The sequence below is a fragment of the Pygocentrus nattereri genome, chromosome 22 (assembly GCF_015220715.1).
Source record: "Pygocentrus nattereri isolate fPygNat1 chromosome 22, fPygNat1.pri, whole genome shotgun sequence".
Classification (NCBI taxonomy): Eukaryota; Metazoa; Chordata; class Actinopteri; order Characiformes; family Serrasalmidae; genus Pygocentrus; species Pygocentrus nattereri.
The window spans coordinates 7,980,864-8,000,134 of record NC_051232.1 but is presented as its reverse complement, the minus strand read 5'-3'; the positions used below and the strand labels follow the sequence as shown (position 1 = coordinate 8,000,134).

Sequence of the window (19,271 nt, the reverse complement as noted above, 5' to 3'; positions counted from 1 at the left end):
CTATCCTCGCCCTGGTCTAATCTTAACCCTACCCCAACATATCGACCCTTAATTAGAACCCAAATTCCACCTTATACAATAATTCCCTTGCAGTAATCTCAAATGTACCTATTTTAACCACAGACATGATGTACCATAACCCCACTTCGACCAACCTTAACCTCACCCTTCCCCAACATTAGACTAACCCTAACCCTACCCCAGCTCTAATGCAATCCCACATAACCAGTCAGGTTTAACTTAATTCTATATTAGCACAATTATTATTGTCATTATTATTATTACACATTATTCTTTAAGTCTCATCAAGTTGGTTCTCACTCCCAGGGACCATATGGGTAGTGTTCCTCCAGGATGTCTTGTCTTCTTTATGGGTCTTCATGGCTATTTCATGATTCCTCTAATTGTGTCTTTCTTCTAGCTGGTCATCCTTTTGCTGTTTTACCTTCAACTGTTCCAAGCATTATATTCTTCTGTGACTCGTCATAAAACAAATCCAAAATAAGAACTTCAGTTTGGATATCTGGGCTTCAATTTAGTGATTAATTCTGATTTGGCCAACAGTTGTTTTCTTGTCTTCTCAAAAGTCTACAGAATTGTGGAAAAGTCCATGGCTTGGACTCCTATGATATTTGTTTGAAGAGAAACATCAGTGTATTTAAAGATCTTTTCAAAGTCCTTCATCATTATTCTACCTTCATACCATTATTGTTCTGTTGTATTTCTTGACTGCTGGATCTTCTTCTAATAATAAGCAAAGGCTGCCCTGCAGTACTACATCTTACCATCAATGGTGAAGTTAATGCTCCTTCCTGTTGTTAAAACCTTTGTTTTCTTCAGGCTGAACTAAAGTCACATCGTTTCACTTTTTTTCTTAGTGGTCCTCATAAGAACATTCTTTATAATATATTCTGTAAGAGTGCCATCCGGATATCAAAGATTCGTTTTGTTTGTTCCATTAATCTTGAAACCTCCAACAACTTCCTCCAGTCTTACTTCTCAAATTGTATGTTCTGCATAGAGGTTGAACAGGTATGGGGTTAGTTGGCATCCTTGTCTTATTGCTTTGCCAATGTAGAACCTTCTTTTTTGCCTATAATCTGTTGTGACAATGGCTCATTTATCTATATAGAAATTCCTCATTAACGCAATATATTCTGTAGTATGTGCAAGTGTTCATGAATCCTATCAATCAGTACTTGGTAATGCCTTTTCCTGGCAGCTTCCTCAATTATGTAATGTAATGGCAGTAATGCCAGCTTCCTCAATTGGTTCCTAGGGTCATTGTAGGTAGACTAGTTTATTTAAGATTGAGTAAATGACTGCCCACCTGTCCAGGTGGACACTGAAGGACGACTGACTGTCAAGCTCTCCTGCTACCCGCTTCAGACCAGCTGCCCACGCCCCAGCTACCACTCCTTGCCCTGGACTAGCTGCCCACCCTACATTTGAAGTTTTCATGGACTCCTAGCAATTACTACTACTAATACTACTGCTATTAATATTAGTAGTACACTTACAGCATTTTTTACAGCATTTACAGCATTTATCATATAATCATTTGTAGGTAGTTTGGCCAGAGGAGGTTGGGTCCCCCCTGGTGAGCCTGGTTCCTCCCAATGTTTCTTCCTCAGCTCTGAGGGAGGTTCTCCTTGCCACTGCCGCCCCCTGGTTTGCTCATCTGGGGGTTTTACATTCTTGTTAAAACTTGGTCTTTTCTGGAATTCTGTGAAGCTGACAACATCATTTGTAAAAAGCGGTACAAATAAATTTGATTTGATTTGATACTTCTTTTGGCAAGAATTGTTTGATTTGACACATTTTTCTTTATGGGAAACTGATATTTTTGAAGAATGTAGGTCCTGGGTGGTGCATCAAGATGGAAATCAACATTTAAATTTTTTTCGAATCAACTCCTTTCCTGTTGTCTTGTTCGACTATGTTTTGCTTTACTTGCTAAGAAAATGTGTGTTTGCATTACACAGGACACGAGATATCACCTAAAAGTGGATGACTCAGCAGCCTGCAGACCCAAGAGCATCCTGAGTGTACCCATCAAAAACCAGCATGATGAGGTCAGCAGATCACACTAAACCGTTAGCACTAGCACCTAAAGTCGGCCTAATCCAAATTAGAATGCTGAGGTTAGCAGGACATATTAACTGTAAGGTTAACATGAATGTTTAGATCTAGTTCTATTGTAGAAAATCTCAAAACACACAAGGGTCAGTCTCAACCCTCTGGAGTCACATTCTTGATTTGTGCATTTCTTCTAAAACTCTCCTTTAAAGGCTCTTCATAGAACACTATCCTCAGATGTTTCATATCTAATTGCTCTGTTATCTTCATCACCACGTTTCCAAACCTGCTGCAGCAGCTTCAGCAGCTGTAAACTCTCTGCACGCAGTTTCACATGAGTCTCCGATGTGGACTGAATGAAGGGTTTCCGGTGTGATGGTCAATCCGTAGTGATCTCCTGAGTGTCCGTCGGTCAGTTTCACACAGAATGTAGATGGACACACGAATCCACCAGCTCCACATGGTGAGAGGCAGACGACGTGTATCTCAGCCCCTCTTCATAGGCTCATAACTCCGGATGTGAGTCTCGTATGATCTCGTGATAAGATGCAATGGAAAGGACGACTCTACAGATTCAGGAAATGTTTGAAGTGTATTTCTGCGCTGGATGATCATAAAGGAACAGATATAGAAACTTCGAATATAACGCAGGGGCAAGAATCTGTGGTTGATAATAAATAATAATATTCAGTATATATTGAACATATACACACACACACACACATACACACTATCTAAGTCATATATCCTATAGGGTTGTGGGGGTACTGGAGCCCAACAATCATTGATTGGAAGACAGGAAACACCATGGACAGATCGCCAGTCCATCACAGGGCTAAATATTAAATACTACATATGATATGGTTATTATGCAATAGTGCCCAATGTTGACTTAAATGTGATTTGTTTCTGGCAGGTTATTGGTGTTGTCATGGCAGTGAACAAGATGGGAACAGCCTGTTTTTTCTCAAAGCAAGATGAAAAGGTGTGTTTGCCCTCAGACTGTAGTGCACACATTATCACATTGCTGGAAATCCTGCCAATAAAGCTCTGATAATCATAGGCGTTAATTTATGTTTTTCCAATAACAAACCAAATGTAGTATTGCCAGTAAGGGTTGCTAACAAGTTTCTCTTATTGTAATAAACTGCTAATATAGCAGACACTGTGCAGCTTTTAAATAATTTTCACTCAACTCACAGCGATGAGCATCATGGGTAACAATATGGGCTTAAATGATGGAGGTTCAAATCGCTGCTCAAGCAATAACCTTAGCTTTATAGTCTCAACATTAGCTTTTGTACACTGTTTCTCACTTGCAATATGCGGTAAATTGAATCAAAATAAATGAATGCCCAGGTTGCCCTTCTTACCCTTGTGGCCCCCAAAATGTCTGTGCATAGGCCTGATGATCACGATGCTCCTCAGCAGAGTAACGAGTATGTCTATGATACTGTGGCTATTTCATTTACATGCATTTGCTTTTTTTTTTCTTTTTTTTTTTAAACATATCAATGTTGTGTTGGTGCTGTGATTTTGTTGTTGTTTGTTAGGTCCTGTCATCACATATGGCTTTGTTAGGAGTGATTTTGGAAAATAAACACCTCACTGAAAGGTTGGAACGGGAGTGTCACCACAACCAGGTAAACTACTTCTTAACGTGTTAATATAACCTGTCTTTCTGAGGAAAAGAGCTGTTCAAAAGAGGAAGTTTTTCTAGGAAGCCGAGCTGTTGTAGAGTCGCAGCACATCTGACTCGGATTTTCATTCATTTTATCTTTAAAAGAGATTATTCTTCTGAAATAAGTAACAAAACAAAGAAAGTAAGCTGGGTGGGTAGCTTTAAGTTGTTATATGTAATTGGCTTTGTGGGGTTTGATTTCCTCTGATGGGTATGATTGATCATGTGGGTTTAGATTGGTCATACTGGATTTGATTGGTTGTGTTGGTTTGATTGATTGAGTTAGGTTTGATTGGCTGTGCTGGATTTGGATGTGTTGGTTTTGATTGGTTGTGTTGGATTACTTTTTCCTCTGCTACATTTTGAGAAATCTGTCATTCCTTTCGGTTTCTGTGTGTATAAAAACGTAACATGTCAAAACGAAAGAAGCGCAAAGCCAGAGCACCAATCAGGGCCCAGCGGTCACTTTGTTTAGAGCTGGTTTTGACCTGTTGGTCATACCGACCCAGTGCAGCACGCGGTTCAACGTCAGCGCAGCAGCGTACAACTTTTGGAGAGTCTGTTCAACATAAATGATGAACTAACCTAACTTTGTGTAAATAGAGCACAATATAGAAATATGTCCACATATGCAGTCGAGACTGACGCGGCTTTTTTCTGAATTTCTACAAACACCATTTCATTTTATAGGAAATGAGTTTGGACTGGTTTATGTTTATGAACAGACGCCTACAGATCAACATAGTAAAGGAGCTCATCTGTGATCCTGAGTTTAAAGCCAGTTTTTATTAAACTTGTTACTAAGTGTTATTAAGTTAATTACTCTTTTAGTAATTTTACTTTATACTTAAGTACATTTGAAGGCAAATACCTTTGTACTTTTACTCAAGTGGAGGTCTAAAGGGAGGAACTTCTACTTTTACTGGTGTAATATTTTACCTTGGGTGTCTCTACTTTAACTCCAGTACATGGTTTGTGTACTTTGTCCACCACTGGCTGTGCTGGTTTGATTGGATATTTTGGATTTGAATGTTTGTGTTGGACTTGATTGGTCATGTTGGGTTTGATTTGCTGTGTTGTGCTTAATTGAATGTGTTGCATTGGTTTTTCCATGTTGGTTTGACTGACAGGTCTTGTTGGAACTGCTCCAGCTGCTGACTGAACATTATCATCGATGTTTGGAGACTCTCCTCAGTAAACTGTCTGCTGTCATCCTGCAGGCTTCTAAAGCGAAACTCTGTAAAATCTTCATTTCAGATCAAAGTGACGGGGTAATGCTTCTAAATCTTCTTTCAGGTTTTCCAATGAGCTCTGGTTGTGTTTAAGATGGAGAGAATGACTGAAAGGTCTGTGCTTTAAAGGTAGTCATGACTGTGTGTGTGTGTGTGTGTGTGTGTGTGTGTGTGTGTGTAGGAATGTTTCTCGTGGATGGTATGTGTAGAGCGTGATGACCACGGTCACTCAACACACTACTGTAAAAGGTCAGTAAATCCAGTTGTGCTAATAGTGTCCCCTTGTGGAAAGTTCAGCCTGAGTGAGTGAGTGAGTGAGTGAGTCAGTGAGTCAGTCAGTGAGAATCACTCAGTGAGGCAGTCAGTCAGTGAGAATCACTCAGTGAGGCAGTCAGTCAGTGAGAATCACTCAGTGAGGCAGTCAGTCAGTGAGTCTGTTAAGAGAGTCTGTCAATTAATTTGTTGGTCTGTCAGCGAGTCAGTGAGTCAGTCAGTGAGTCAATCAGTCAGTCAGTCATCAAATGTCAGACAGTCAGTCAGTTAGTGAGTCAGTCAGTGAGTGAGTCAGTGACTCAGTCAGTGAGTTACTGAGTCACTTGGTCAGTTTAATGAGGTGCTTCGCATAATGTCATTTGTCAAGATATTATGGAAACAAAATGATTCAAATCAATTCACAAACAGACTTAAAAAGCACAAAAAACAAATGTATTCATTCTTGTTCTTGTACAAAAGCGGATAATAGATTTTTGCTCATTTTTACCGTACATATACAGTAGATTTCATAAGTATTTGGACTGTTGTTGAATCTCTGATTTGTAAATAGTGACTTTGTTCTTTGTTTGAGTTTGTTTATGTCTAGTGCTGTGTTTGCACTGAATTTCATAACCTATATTATATTTTTAGGGAATTTGATGTGAATGATGTCTCCTACATGTACGCTGTGAGAGTCCGCACCTCCACGGAAATGCTGAATATCTCTAACATCAAGTGTGTGACACAACCGGTCAGTTCAATAAACTAATAAACAATAAGTCCGCATATTTATACATAAATGACTTCGCATTTTGTCCACAAATACTTTTACAGTCTGTTTATAAAGTGATGTTGATATGTTTAGTTTAAACTGAAGCTTTTTCTGTTTTCAGACGGCTGCAGGTTTTCAGACTTTAATCTGTGCTCCAATCAGAGACACTCAGAGGAACCTGGTCTTAGGTATAAAACTCTCTTCATACGTTTAAATGAACTATTGGTTTAAGTTACACTATACTGCCAAAAGTCTTCACTCACCCATCCAAATCATTGAATTCAGGTGTTCCAGTCTCTTCCATGGCCACAGGTGTATAAAGCCGAGCCCCTAGGCCTGCAGACTGCTTCTACAGACATTAGTGAAAGAACGGGTCGCTCTCAGGAGCTCAGTGAATTCCAGCGTGGTACCATGATCGGATGCCACCTGTGCAGCAAGTCCAGTCGTGAAATTTCCTCACTACTAAATATTCCACAGTCGACTGTCAGTGGGATTATAACAAAGTGGAAGCGATTGGGAACGACAGCAACTCAGCCACGAAGTGGTCGGCCATGTAAAATGACAGAGCGGTCAGCGGATGCTGAGGCGCATAGAGCATAGAGGTCACCGACTTTCTGCAGAGTCAATCACTACAGACCTCCAAACTTCATGTAGCCTTCAGATCAGCTCAAGAACAGTGTAGAGAGCTTCATGGAATGGGTTTCCATGGCCAAGAAGCTGCATCCAAATCTTACATCACCAAGCGGAATGCAAAGCGTGGAATGCAGTGGTGTAAAGCGCCACCACTGGACTCTAGAGCAGTGGAGACGTGTTCTCTGGAGTGACCAATCACGTTTCTCCGTCTGGAAATCCGATGAACGAGTCTGGGTTTGGTGGTTGCCAGGAGACGGTACTTGTCTGACTGCATTGTGCCGAGTGTAAAGTTTGGTGGAGGAGGGATCATGGTGTGGGGTTGTTTTCAGGAGTTGGGCTCGGCCCCTTAGTTCCAGTGAAAGGAACTCTTAAAGCTTCAGCACCAAGAGATTTTGGACAATTTCATGCCCCCAACTTTGTGGGAACAGTTTGGGGATGGCCCCTTCCAGTTCCAACATGATTGCGCACCAGCAGGTCCATAAAGACACGGATGAGCCAGTTTGGCGTAGAAGAACTTGACTGGCCTGCACAGAGTCCTGACCTCAACCTGATAGAACACCTTTGGGATGAATTAGAGCGGAGACTGTGAGCCAGGCCTTCTCATCCAACATCAGCGTCTGACCTCACAAATGTGCTTCCGGTCAAAAATTCCCATAAACACATTCCTAACCCTTGTGGAAAGCTTTCCCAGAAGAGTTGAAGCTGTTATAGCTGCAAAGGGTGGGCCGAAATCATATTAAACCCTATGGATTAAGAATGGGATGTCACTAAAGTTCATATGTGTGTGAAGCTAGACGACCAAATATTTTTGGCAATATAGTGTATCTGTAAGTTCTGTATGTGTTCCTGACTGTGCTGTGTTTGTAGGTGTGTGCGAGCTGCTGAATAAGGTCAGTACAGACTCTGATGAAGGGACTGAATTCAGCAGGGCAGATGAGCGCCTCCTGCAGACCTTTGTAGAGTGCTGTGCTCTGGCTTTACACAATTACGCTGTCCAGCAAGAAGCCAAGAAAAACCTCACCAAACTGACCATCACTGAGGAGGTAAAAACTTAGATCCAATTCCAATCACTGACACTTTCTCTCAAATAAATCCTCAATGCTGAATCATAAATTAATCCTTAAAATAATTTATATTAAAATAACTTTTATTTTGAAATTCCAGTGTAGATGCTCACCTCGTCTCTAATATCTCCAATATAGCTGAACTCCAAATGGAATCCTACAGATTCCATTCAATTCAATAATCTTAAACCTACCTAACCCTAAAACCCGCTCTTCAATCCTTAACATAATCCTAGCCCTACTTTTAACCCAAACTATGATCTACCCATATACTCAAACCCAACTCTAAAACCTTGAAATTAACATAAAACCTAAAACCTAAAACTCAAAAGAAGCCTTACCTTCAGTCTAAACTAATCCTAATCCTTACCCTAATTTAAATTTTAACCTAAATCCTATTTTTAATCCTAGATCTAATAATCTATCTAACCTAACCTGCAATCTAACCCCAAAGCTAACCCTAACCAGAATTTTAATTAACCACAACCATCATTTTGATCAATCTAATTAAAATTTTAACCTAAACCCTAATATTGAATACTAAACCTAACCCTAATTTTAATTTTAATCCAAGCGCTAATTTATAATCGTACATCTAACTTAATTTTAATTTTACCCCAAACCCTAATCTTTAAATCACAAATCTAACCCTAATTTCAGTTTTAACCTTTTCCCTAATTTTAATCTTAAACCTAATTTTAATTTTAATCTAAACCATGGTCTTTAATTTTGAACCTAATTCTATTTCAAATTAATTTCAAACTAAACCCTAATCATTCATCTTTAACACGTAACACAGTATAATTTAAACTTAAACCCTAACCTTTAATCCTAAACCTAATCCAAACCATAACAGTGTTAATCAGCTGTTTTAGAACACAGTTTGTGAGGATGTGGTAATCTATAAAGGAGTCTCAGAATAACCCAGCGGAGCTGAACCTGAGATGAATAAAAGAATATGGACTTCAACTCCCAGAAACCTTTGTGTTAAACTTGTCTACTCACAATCCTGTACAGATGATCGTCACTGATACTCACAGCTGCCTTTATCTGTGTGTCTGTTTATTCATCTGTAGGTTCTTTCTTACCACATTTCTGCTCGTGTGGATGAGGCTGAGGCTCTGGAGGTGAGTGATTTGATCTCCTTTTCAGAAATATCTATTACTGTAACACTGTTCTCCTGATCTAAGACCAACAGAAGATCTGTGGACATGCCTGAAATATAACACATAACCCCCCAGGGCCCTGGTTCAGGAGAGTCTATAACATGTGAGGCTGGTTACACCAGCAGGTCTTACCTGCAATGGTTCTAATGCTATGTTCCCATTACAAGCCTCATTTTTTGCTCAAATCTGATGTCTCTCACACGATGGCTCACACACTAACCCTAACTTCAAGGCCTATCCTAGATAAGTCTTTGTTCACGTTACCAGGTTAAAGTGACACAAATCTGATTTTGTGCCCCAATGTGACTCAGATCTGATATTTTCAGGGCTGTGTGGACACAAATCTGATGTTTAATTGAAGGAAAGTTCTGGGCAAGTGATCAGAAACTATTTTATCTTTTCGTTCTGTTGAGTTCCATTTACTCCCATTCATTGAGGACTTGCTCGGGGATGCCCTCTTGCGCTGCAGTCCTATTTTTAATATAACGGGGGAAATAAGAAGTGGCCTAATAAACCAGCTCTGGTGATGCCCACAATTTAGTAATTATTGAAATTAACTGTTTAAGTGGCTTGCGTAGCAGAAGAAAAAGAAACTATCATGGCACTTTGATGGTCAAAGTAGTATCTTGTTTAAAGGGGTTATAATAGCCTATGAAAGGTCTGGACTTTGGGTGTAAAAGTTATGCCTTAGCGAAAATGTAGCTTATGACCAGTTGGTGCAACAGTCTTAAAGTTATGGCCAGAAAGTTCAGACTGACTTATAATTATGTTATAATCAGGTGTAAGCCCTGTTGGTGGACCCAGAATCTGGATCTAATAACCAGATACACCTGAAGGCCTATATTAGCTGGATCAATCATGTTAGATTAGGATTGGAACTAAACTCTGCAGGGTGGTAGATTTTTCAGGATCAGGATTGGGCACTCCTGGCATACGCTCTGAGAACGAACTTGGCCTTCACTCTGTGTGTAGTTGTAAAGGGTGTGCATTTTTTAAACATTTCTCTCTCACTCTCTTTCTCTCTCTCTCTCTCTCTCTCTCTCTCTCGTAGAAGTGTACAGTTCCTTCAGCGCACTCTCTAGGACTGATGGAATTTACCTTCAGCGAGGCTGGCTTGTCTTTAGCTGCTAGCGCTCAGGCTGCTGTGCGCATGTTCCTGGACCTTGACCTGCTGCAGACCTTCAACATAGAGTATAAGGTTCAGTCTCAACACACTGCTCAAGAAATAGCCATAGATGTCTGAGTTAAAGTGATGCTTCGAACACAGTTCCTCCAATAATGGGAGCTTGAGCTCCACCAATTGGCACCAATCTACAACCCAACTTTTAAGCCTGACTAGCTAGCTCTGGTTTAAGCTGATTAATTGAAATGGTTTAACAGCTCAACACCATTTGAGGGAAGTGTGTAATGATGTAGGCATGCAGTTAGCACCGTGCTAATTGGCGAGGTACAAGCTCTCATTACTTCTTAGCTGCTTTAGCCTTGTAACTAGCTCTAGTGTCGATCTAGTGCTGGTTGGTGTTTACTCATTATGAGCACTGAACACCCCAGTACTGCTGTAACCGAGAGACTCTGAACACAGCGCCGATCTGCACCCAGCTCTGTTCTGTCCTTTTCTAGACTCTGTGTCGGTGGGTGTTGAGCATAAGGAGGGGCTACAGGGGTAACGTAGCCTATCACAACTGGAGCCATGCCTTAAGCACCGCCCACTGCATGTTCGCCATCATCAGAAGAACAGAGCAGCTTCAGGTTAGTGACAGTTTAAAGTGATGCTTTGAACAGATCTGTGTCCTCTGTGTTTTGTTTACAGAGTAATTTGAGCAGCTTGTTTGTTTACAGAGTAAATTGTGCGGTTTGTTTGTTTACAGAGTAAATTGAGCAGTTTGTTTGTTTACAGAGTAAATTGAGCAGTTTGTTTGTTTACAGAGTAAATTGTGCAGTTTGTTTGGTTTACAGTGTAAATTGAGCTGTTTGTTTGTTTACAGCGTAAATTGTGCAGTTTGTTTGGTTTACAGCGTGAATTGAGCAGTTTGTTTGTTTACAGCGTAAATTGAGCAGTTTGTTTGTTTACAGAGTAATTTAAGCCATTTGTTTATTTGTGTACAGAGTAATTTGAGTAGTTTGTTTTCTATACCGTCCTTTAAAAAGTTTATTTTTGTTTACAGATTTTTTGTTTGTTTATTTGTTTACAGAATAAGTTAAGCAGTTTGGAGATTTTGGCTCTAATGGTTTCAGCTTTGAGTCACGATCTCGATCACAGAGGCGTCAATAATTCCTACATACACAGGTACCCACACACAAACACACATGGAGATGGACACATCAGTAATCCATAACAGAAATCATCACTGTGTGTGTGTGTGTGTGTGTGTGTTGTGGTGGGTGTGTATGTGTTTCAGAGCGCAGCAGCCATTATCTCGACTCTACACACATTCCACTCTGGAACACCATCATATTAACATCTGTCTGCTCATCCTCAACAACCCTGTAAGAACATCTGTCCACTTGTCCACCTGTGTGTCCATCCATCAGCTCGAGTCTGGTTTTACTCATTTAACAATCTATTTAACATCACTCACAAAAACACCAAATTTCTCTCTCTCTCTCCATATATATTACTGTAGAAATGAAACTCTGATATAAGTTAAAGTGGTCAGTGTGCAGCTTGTATAGCAGTGCAGATTTACTGTCCTCTGAAAGGAACAACACACAGACATTAATGTCTAAAAAGCTGGCAGCACAAGTGAGACCTCCTCGCAGTGAACGTGTCCAGATTGTGTCCAATTGTGTCGTCTTCCCCCCCGGTGTCATGTGACTCATTAGAGTTACAGGGTTCCAGGTGTGAAGGGGGAGCAGGTCTGTTAAATTTGGTGTTTTGGGTACAATTCGCTCATACTGGCCACTGGATATTCAACGTGGCACCTCTTGGCAAAGAACTCTCTGATGATGTGAGGAATAGAATTAATGCTCTCCACAAAGACGCCTAGGCTATAAGAAGACTGCTAACACCCTGAAACTGAGCTATAGCACGGTGGCCAAGGTCATACAGCAGTTTTCCCAGAACAGGTTCCACTCAGAATAGGCCTCACCAGGGTTGACCTAAAAAGTCGAGCCCACGTGTTCAGTGTCACATCCAGAGTTTGGCTTAAAAAAATACACGCATGAGTTCTGCCAGCATTGCTGCAGAGGTTGAAGAAGTGGGAAGTCAGCCTGTCAGTGCTCAGACCATACGGCGCACAATGCATCAACTTGGTCTGCATGGCCATCTTCCCAGAAGGAAGCCTCTTCTGAAGCTGACGCACAAGAAAGCCCAGAAACAATTTGCTTAAGACATGCAGTCCAAGAACATGGATTACTGGAACCATGTCCTGTGGTCTGACGAGACCAAGATAAACTTGTTTGGCTCAGAAGGTGTCCAGCATGTGTGGTGGTGGATGCCCTGGTGAGGAGTACCAACACAACTGTCTCTTGCCTACGGTCAAGCATGGTCGTGGTAGCATCATGGTCTGGAGCTGTATGAGTCCTGCCCTGTAATGTGGAGCTGCGGTTGATTGAGGGAAACTTGAATTCCAACATGTCCTGTGACGTTCTGAAGGAGAGCACGGTCCCCTCCCTTCAGAAACTGTGCTGCATGGCAGTTTTCCAACTCGATAACGATCACAAACACACCTCCAAGATGACCACTGCCTTGCTGAAGGTAAAGATGATGGACTGGCCAAGTATGGCTCCAGAGCTAAACCCAATGGAGCACCTGTGGGGGATCCTCAAGCAGAAGAAGGAGGAGCGCTAACATCTAACATCCACCAGCTCCGTGACGTCACCGTGAAGGAGTGGAAGAGGATTCCAGTAGCAGCCTGTGCAGCTCTGGTTAATTCCATGCCCAAGAGGGTTCAGGCAGTGCTAGATAATAATGGTGGTCACACTAAATATGAACACTTTGAGCACAATTTGGACACGTTCACTGTGAGGTGGACTCACTTGTGCTGCCAGCTATTTAGACATTAATGTCTGTGTGTTCTTTTCAGAGGACAGTAAATCTGCTCTGCTATACAAGCTGCACACTGACCACTTTAACTTATATCAGAGTTTCATTTCTACAATGTCGTGCCATCAAAAGATAGAATAACATATCTGCAGAAATGTGAGGGGTGCAATCACTTTTGTGAGATACTGTATATGTCTGTCTCTCTCTGTCTCTCTCAGGACAGTAGAATTCTCTGTAATCTCTCATCTGAGGATTATAAAGCCTGTATTGGGATGATTGAGAAGAACATTCTTGCCACAGACCTGACAGTTCACACACAGTGAGTAACTACACAGTGTATGGACAATAACTGGACAGTGATCAAATGAGGGGATTAGAGTGAGAGAATGGTAAAAAAAAAGAGAGTGAGAGGATGGTGGGAGGAGAATGAGAGGGTGGGAAAGGAAGAGGAAGAAGATGGAGAGATAAGAGTGAGATGGGATGGTAAAAGGAGAGTGAAAGGATGGTAATAGAAGAATGAGAGGATGGTGGGATGAGAGGGAGAGGATAGTGAGAAGAGTGAGGGTTGGTAAAAGAAGAATGAAAGGATGGTGGGATGAGAGTGAGAGGATAGTGAGAGAAGAGTGAGGGGATGGTAAAAGGAGAGTGATAGGATGGAGAGAAGAGAGTGAGATGATGGTAAGCGGAGAGGGAGGATGGAGAGAGTAGGGTGAGAGGAAAGTGAGTAAATGGTAAATAGAGAGTGATGTGTGTGTGTGTGTGTGTGTGTGTGTGTGTGTGTGTGTGTGTGTGTGTGTGTGTGTGTGTGTGTGTTTTCAGGAGAAGATCGGAGTTCTTTGATTTGGTTGATGATAAGACTCTGCGGTGGGAGCACGAGGAGCACAGAGATCTGCTAAGGTAAACACACACAGTATGAACAGTCACTTATCAGCTTATCAGTGATTATCAATTACAGCCATCAAATCAGTGAGTGGGATGTATTCATATCTATTTGTGACTGCACTCCAGTCCGGTATTTGAAACTCCAGTTCTGGTTTTACTGCTTTCACACTTACTGTGAGCTCCCTGTGAAGTGTGTGGTGTGATGTCACTTCCACACAGAAAGCGCTTTTCATTGATATCTGAGTTTATGTAAGATACACACAGTTTAGCAGAGGAAAAGAAAATAATAACAACAACAACAACAACAACAATATAGAGCTCGGTCACAACATTAAGAGACCTTTATTAGTCCCACAACGGGGAAATTTCACCGCCGCATTTGACCCATCCGTGAAGTGAAATACCACATACACGCTAGTCAGCACACACACTAGGGGGCGGAGAGCACACTCGCCCGGAGCAGTGGGCAGGCCAATCCGCAGCGCCTGCAGCGCCTACAGAGCTGATCCAAAGTGCTGATGAAGGCTCTTCACAGCTGATCTACAGAGCTGAAGGAGGCTCTATAAAGCTGATTCACAGAGCTGATGAAGGTTCTACACAGTTAATCTAAAGAGCTGATTCACAGAGTTGATTAAGGCTCTTCACAGCTAATCTACAGAGTTGATGGAGGCTCTTCCCAGCTGATCTACAGAGCTGATTCACAGAGCTGATGGAGGCTCTTCCCAGCTGATCTACAGAGCTGATTCACAGAGCTGATGAAGGCTCTTCACAGCTAATCTACAGAGCTGATGGAAGATCTTCACAGCTGATCTACAGAGCTGATGGAGGCTCTTCACAGCTGATCTACAGAGCTGATTCACAGAGTCAATGAAGGCTCTTCAAGGGTGATCTACAGATCTAATGAAGGTTTTAAAGCAGTTCTGGGTGGAGTTAGATGCTTTGATTCAGCTCTAAAGTGAAATGTTGTGCTGATGTTGATATGTACATTTTCAAAATATAACTTTTTTTTCCTGTAAAGCTCATTTCCCTGTAAGACTTTGTGTGATAACGTGTTTAATATAAAACAATGGCAACATTTATAAGTAATATAGAGCTCGGTCACAACATTAAGGGACCTTTATTAGTCCCACAACGGGGAAATTTCACCGCCGCATTTGACCCATCCGTGAAGTGAAATACCACATACACGCTAGTCAGCACACACACTAGGGGGCGGAGAGCACACTCGCCCGGAGCAGTGGGCAGGCCAATCCGCAGCGCCTGCAGCGCCTACAGAGCTGATCCAAAGTGCTGATGAAGGCTCTTCACAGCTGATCTACAGAGCTGAAGGAGGCTCTATAAAGCTGATTCACAGAGCTGATGAAGGTTCTACACAGTTAATCTAAAGAGCTGATTCACAGAGTTGATTAAGGCTCTTCACAGCTAATCTACAGAGCTGATGGAGGCTCTTCCCAGCTGATCTACAGAGCTGATTCACAGAGCTGATGGAGGCTCTTCCCAGCTGATCTACAGAGCTGATTCACAGAGCTGATGAAGGCTCTTCACAGCTAATCTACAGAGCTGATGGAAGATCTTCACAGCTGATCTACAGAGCTGATGGAGGCTCTTCACAGCTGATCTACAGAGCTGATTCACAGAGTCAATGAAGGCTCTTCAAGGGTGATCTACAGATCTAATGAAGGTTTTAAAGCAGTTCTGGGTGGAGTTAGATGCTTTGATTCAGCTCTAAAGTGAAATGTTGTTGTGCTGATGTTGATATGTACATTTTCAAAATATAACTTTTTTTTCCTGTAAAGCTCATTTCCCTGTAAGACTTTGTGTGATAACGTGTTTAATATAAAACAATGGCAACATTTATAAGTAAATTTGTCCAGATTTTAAAAATGTGTTTATTGTCCTATCGGAACAACAGAGTTATGAGTGTTTTATAGCTTTCTGTGTGTGTGTGTGTGTGTGTGTGTGTGTGTGTGTGTGTGTGTGTGTGTGTGTGTGTGTGTGTGTGTGTGTAACAGGTCGGTGTTGATGACGGCCTGTGATGTGTGTGCAATCACCAAACCATGGAAAGAACAAAAACGAGTAAGATACACACACACAAACTCTCACACATACAGACACACACACACACAAACACACTCAGATGTTTGTGATTGGTTGACAGATTGCAAGGCTGGTTGCAGAAGAATTCTTTGCACAAGGAGACAGAGAGAAACGTGAATTCAACATTCGGCCAGATGTAAGTTTGAACTGTCAGTCTTAACACCATTAACTTTAATGTTCAGCCAGTTGTGAATTGATCATGATCTCAGACTAAACACAACTAATGGCAATAATGTTCAGCTTGTCAGGAGTGTGAATGTTTCACGATCATAGACTAAACACTATTAACTCCAGGAATGTCCAGCTAGCCATAAATGTGAACTGTTTACGATCTGAAACGAAACACTTCTAACTTCAGGAACATCCAGTCAGTCATAAGTCTGAACTGTTCATGATCTCAGACTAAACATAACTAACACCAACAATGCTCAGCCAGTAAAAAGCAGAGACTGTTCACAATCTCAGACAAAACATATATTCATTATCTCAGACTGAAAATGACTACCTGAAGTAACATTCAGCCACCCGTCAGTGTAAACTGTTTACAGTCTCACGATTCACTTAAGTAATGTTCAGCCAGTCGTAAACATGAGGAGTTCATGATCTGAAACTAAACACGACTAACTTCGGTAACGTTCAGCCAGTCATGAGAATGAACAGGTTACGATCTGAAACTAAACACGACTAACTTCGGTAACGTTCAGCCAGTCGTGAGAATGAACAGGTTACGATCTGGAACTAGTCATGTCTTAACTGCGGTAACGTTCAGCCTGTTCCTGTTTTTTGCCAGGCTGTGATGGACAGAGTGAACAGCACTCGTTTAGCTGAGTTGCAGGTTCAGTACATCGACTCTATCTGCTCACCGCTGTATGGGGTGAGACTCTCTTTCAGCACAAGACACATATAAAGCTTTTTTTATTTTTTTCTGATCACCATCTTTCCGTAATCACTTTCTCTCTTCCATTACCTTTATATCTATCTCTCTCTCTGTCTCCTCTGTCTCTTTCAGGCCTTGTCCAGTCTGTTTGAATCTTGTTCTCCTTTAAAGGACGGTTGTACAAAAAATAGAGAGAAGTGGCAGATGCTGGTGGAAAAAGGAGAAGAAAAGAGGGATGCAGTAAAAGAATGAAAGTCCATGAACCCATTTAATTTCTTTCTCATTGTATCAGTGTCTCACTGTAGATTTAGACCTGCAATATTTTCCTTTGTTCTGGATTCATTCATTTATCCATCTATGTATAGATGTATTAACAATCTGTAAAATGTGATGTTTATTGATGTGCATGTTGTGATGTAATATTACATATTACATCCATAGTTTACTAGATCTGGCCTTTATTAAGACTTTATAACTATATTATTTTCACTCATCATTTTATTCTCTGCACTGAAGCGTCAATACCTGACGTCTTTATTTTTAACCAGAAACCAGTAGGTGGAGTTAGAGAGATCGTTTGGACGTTTATTTTAAAACGTCCCAATGTTTTGTTAATTCATTTCATAGTTTCAGGCTGACCTGTGCATCAGAACAGATTGTCTTCATTTCGATCTTTTGATAGTTAAGTTCAGTTCTTAAAGCTCTGTGAAACGTACAGATTCATTATGAAACATCTTCTCACTGTCTGTTTGGTGACTTCGGTCCTCATTAAATGGGTCACTGTCTGCTCCACCTCTCGGACCTGCTACAGCTGCAGTCAGAGGATTGTCAAACTGCTACTAAGAGAAGAGAGAGCCACTGTATGGCTCAACTGTGTCACTTCATCTTCAGGAATTTGTGCAAAATGGTAATCGATGGAAACAGTAGCTATGCTTCTAAACATCTGAAGATGGAAAAATTGAAATTGTCACTACAATTTTTGTGTCGTGCATCCCTATGGCTCAAAGGTTTCCCTGGACTCCATGGCTCCTGACCCTCAAGCACACTCATATCACAGATATCTCTCTCCTGAATACTGACCTGTTACACCTGTTGACCTCTCTTTAGCTTTAGTATGAAGCCCTGGCTTTTAGAACAGTTCAGCGTGAGGTGTTGCTTCTTTCTTGAGCTACCGAGTGTTTATTTCCTGTGTTGTGTTTTCCGGTTTTGACTCATCCGTTTCCGCCTGACCCCTTTTGGATTGTTTATGCCTGTTATGATTGTGTGTCTTTACTTGCTGTCCTTTCTACATTTGGCATCTACCCGTTTCCTGACAACAATTTTGATTGACGATTCAAGCAGTAAAGCCTTTTTTGTTCTTTTTATCTGCGAGCATGTGAGTGTGTAACGTGTCAAACAGATTCAGACGCTCACAGACGTAAAAACAAGAGGAGGCTTTACTGCTTTGATCACAATCCAAGGTCATAGTCAGAAAACAGGCATGGGTCAGTTCCAGAAAGCATAAGAATAAGAAAACCACAATCATACCACACAGCGGACAGTCTAAAACAGCAAAGGCAAAAACAGGCAGAGGGTCAATGTCCAAAAACAATAATCAGGCAAACAAGGCAAAAAGGCACGAAGTCAAAACTTCAAAGACAGTGGTCATACACGAGATAAACAGATCAGAATAAACACTCAGTAGCTCACAGAAAGGAGGCAATACTTCACAACAGCCCTATCTAAAGCCTGGACTTAAATACTGAGCTAAGTCTGTCATATGATCATAAACCCAGGTGATTAGAATTAGTACTCAGGAGAGCAAGATCACTGATAGGAGCGTACAGTCACATGAGGAGTCAGGTGACCTCCCAGAGAGTTCTGGGAAGTTGAGTCCAGACGAGTATCATTGTCTGTCGTTTGCGTGGCAGTCAGGTGATTTCCCAGTGGATTCTGGGAGATTGAGTCTGAATCTACTGAGGTACTTGGATGACAAAGTGGCTCCATCACGTTACAATCTGTTAAATTTTAAAAGAAAAATAGTTTTTTAATATCTGAAATATTGGTAAACCTGAAAAACTGAAATGGTTTAATAAAAAATTGTGTTTCTGCATATAAATATGATGTCATCATAAAACATTGCACAGTGTTTTGCTTTGGTTTCTGGGTTTGACAACATGTTTCGTCGCAATGGTTTGAAATGGCGCGCAGCGGGCCTTGAGGTGGGTTTTCTCTGGTTTGATGGGCGTGTCAGAGGTGTTAGCCAGTCAGCAGTGATGTGTAAAAAACTGTGCCGTATTAAAAAGGCAGTGAATACAATGGATTCTGATAAGCTCCAGCTTGGTCTACACAACTGTTGAAGATGTTGAAGTTTCTTAGATATCCATCAGTGTGGGACTAGTTCTCTACTGGTGGCTCACTGAGTTTGCACTAGCCTCCTCCACAAGGAGGTCTGAGTTTGATCCTGTCTCAGAATGACCACATAACATCAGGAACAATTCCAGGCAGCAGACAGACTGACAGGCTAAACCAACTAGCTGCTGTCTGCCTTGAGATGCCACAGAGGCTCCAT

At 41.4% G+C, this 19,271-nt stretch overlaps 1 protein-coding gene across 2 annotated transcripts in view; it reads left to right on the top strand.

The window, feature by feature from the left end:
- pde5aa (phosphodiesterase 5A, cGMP-specific, a) overlaps positions 1-18,836 on the top strand; it is a 33,391-nt gene extending 14,555 nt beyond the window's left edge. For both annotated transcript variants that reach the window (XM_037532927.1, XM_017685588.2), the window contains exons 4-22: positions 1,986-2,075; positions 2,996-3,064; positions 3,633-3,722; positions 4,891-5,031; positions 5,174-5,241; positions 5,896-5,995; positions 6,138-6,204; positions 7,517-7,692; positions 8,790-8,840; positions 9,931-10,077; positions 10,500-10,628; positions 11,072-11,166; positions 11,279-11,366; positions 13,083-13,183; positions 13,684-13,761; positions 15,759-15,822; positions 15,905-15,979; positions 16,634-16,717; positions 16,853-18,836. In XM_037532927.1, the coding sequence (XP_037388824.1) occupies positions 1,986-2,075; positions 2,996-3,064; positions 3,633-3,722; positions 4,891-5,031; positions 5,174-5,241; positions 5,896-5,995; positions 6,138-6,204; positions 7,517-7,692; positions 8,790-8,840; positions 9,931-10,077; positions 10,500-10,628; positions 11,072-11,166; positions 11,279-11,366; positions 13,083-13,183; positions 13,684-13,761; positions 15,759-15,822; positions 15,905-15,979; positions 16,634-16,717; positions 16,853-16,972 (1,833 nt within the window). In that variant the 3' untranslated portion in view covers positions 16,973-18,836. The remainder of the gene's footprint in view (positions 1-1,985; positions 2,076-2,995; positions 3,065-3,632; positions 3,723-4,890; positions 5,032-5,173; positions 5,242-5,895; positions 5,996-6,137; positions 6,205-7,516; positions 7,693-8,789; positions 8,841-9,930; positions 10,078-10,499; positions 10,629-11,071; positions 11,167-11,278; positions 11,367-13,082; positions 13,184-13,683; positions 13,762-15,758; positions 15,823-15,904; positions 15,980-16,633; positions 16,718-16,852) is intronic.
- The last annotated feature ends 435 nt before the right edge of the window (positions 18,837-19,271 follow it).